The sequence below is a fragment of the Trypanosoma grayi genome (assembly GCF_000691245.1).
Source record: "Trypanosoma grayi strain ANR4 Tgr_1925_V1, whole genome shotgun sequence".
Classification (NCBI taxonomy): domain Eukaryota; phylum Euglenozoa; class Kinetoplastea; order Trypanosomatida; family Trypanosomatidae; genus Trypanosoma; species Trypanosoma grayi.
Genome location: NW_008827543.1, coordinates 1 through 1,685, shown reverse-complemented (window position 1 = coordinate 1,685; position 1,685 = coordinate 1). Strand labels below are relative to the sequence as shown.

General features: G+C 49.2%; 3 protein-coding genes across 3 annotated transcripts; all 3 read right to left on the bottom strand.

Annotated features, from left to right (window-relative positions):
- Positions 1 to 12: 12 nt before the first annotated feature.
- DQ04_19251020 (hypothetical protein) lies at positions 13 to 366 on the bottom strand (the record flags this gene model as incomplete). The annotated part of the gene is made up of 1 exon (XM_009317802.1): positions 13 to 366. The coding sequence occupies one exon, from the start codon at positions 364 to 366 to the stop codon at positions 13 to 15; it is 354 nt and encodes a 117-aa protein (XP_009316077.1).
- A 65-nt stretch (positions 367 to 431) lies between these two features.
- Positions 432 to 797, bottom strand: DQ04_19251010 (hypothetical protein; the record flags this gene model as incomplete). The annotated part of the gene is made up of 1 exon (XM_009317801.1): positions 432 to 797. The coding sequence occupies one exon, from the start codon at positions 795 to 797 to the stop codon at positions 432 to 434; it is 366 nt and encodes a 121-aa protein (XP_009316076.1).
- A 563-nt stretch (positions 798 to 1,360) lies between these two features.
- On the bottom strand, positions 1,361 to 1,636 carry DQ04_19251000 (hypothetical protein; the record flags this gene model as incomplete). The annotated part of the gene is made up of 1 exon (XM_009317800.1): positions 1,361 to 1,636. The coding sequence occupies one exon, from the start codon at positions 1,634 to 1,636 to the stop codon at positions 1,361 to 1,363; it is 276 nt and encodes a 91-aa protein (XP_009316075.1).
- Positions 1,637 to 1,685: the final 49 nt, after the last annotated feature.

The following is a 1,685-nucleotide window of genomic DNA, read 5'->3' as shown; positions in this document are numbered from 1 at the left end:
AAAAAAAAATTATCAGCTTTTCAAAAATAGCATTATCGGTCTCATTGGGCAGAATCGTGGCAGACTCAATGCCAAAAGTCCTCCCGTAAAGCTCCACCCACCACCTATGTCTGCTTCCCCATTACTACCAGAAGCCTCCTGGCAGGCACCTTTGTGCCTCCTAAGCGGAAACACTCCAACGGCACAGGGCACGCCACCTGTAGCAGTCATTTCCAGCACATCCCCCCCAAAACTCCAGCAAAGAACTAAAAAGGAATGACAGGGACCACCACGCGGACAAAAGGATTCCTCGCAATGTAGCACTATTGCTTCCACGGGAGACAGGGCACATGCGGTGTGGGAGCAAACAGTCAAAAAACCGCCCATCTTCTTCTCAATAGCGAGCAAAAAGGCTAAGAGGATTTAAAGCACGATCAAAATCCACAAAAATATTAAAGGGCCCGACAGAAGAGCAACATCGCACTTGCGAAAAGTATTTCATAGCTGCACTGCCACTCCTCAGCGCCAGTATGATTTTTTTTCTGCATGATACGCTGATAAGAAGCTCCCGACGCAACCACGTGGCCAACCGAATCCGCAACGGCGAGGAACACGAAAGCACACACAGCGGCGTGTCGCCGTCGTAAGTCTTCCATGCAAACAACCGACGTTGCCATGACAGCAGCGAGCAGGAATAGTGCCACGGCATTCGTCACACGGTCGCAAGCGGTCACATCTGACTCCTGTGCCTGTTTCTCGTCTTTATTGTGCTCGGCCGGTGGCTCCTTATTTATGGGCTCCGACTTACCGTTCTCCATCCTTTGTTGTCTGCTGTTACTAGTCCTTCAGAATCACGTGCGAGCGTACACACGCAATAAAAGGCAACAGTCAAAAAAAATGTGGAAGGAAGAGTTTACCAGTATTGCTGGCTGGAACAGAAAGGGAAACACGTGCTCCAGTAGTCCCTCATCGCCCCTCTCAGTAGTCTCTCATTCATCGTGCAGAATGTACCTGCACGAAATAAGCATAAGCTTCCATGAATAACACGTACGGGTGGCGTTGCCCACCTCGCACCGTCTGCTTCCCCGGAACGTGGCCGAGTCCGCCTTTCAAACAAAAAAAAAATGATGGGTCAATGTGTTGGCCAAAACAAGAAAAAAAAAACAATGAAAGGATAGTTCCACAAAGATAAAAAAGCCTACGAAATATAAATAAATATGCATACATATACATACGGCGGCGTTCATAACATTTTTTGCTTCTGTATTCCTTAAAACAAAAATATAACAAAAGGCTCAATGGCAGAGATTTAATTTTTTCCAAGCCTTTTTTTTTTCGACACAAAACTGCGTGTCCACGCTTTTCTTCTGCGGCGAGGTCCTCATGGGGAAAGTACTTGGTGGTGCCTGGCTCGGCCGCCCTCCAGCATTTCGTTGACGGCGCCCACTGAGGCTGCCACCTTCACGTAGTCACGCTTGGCGAACTTATCCAGCAGGTTCTGGTAGTACTCCGAGTACGGGTTGCCGCTCTCGCCCCCTGGGATGGCGAAGTACATGGTGTCCGGGTCTTGCATGTCGTACAGTTGCCGCATCGAGCTCGCCTGCGTACTGTCCAGATCTTCTGTGATTTTGTTCCCAGAGACGCTCAAAGATGACATGTCGCCATCCTTCTCGATGGTTCGCTCGAAGACAGGGCGAAGGATCTTC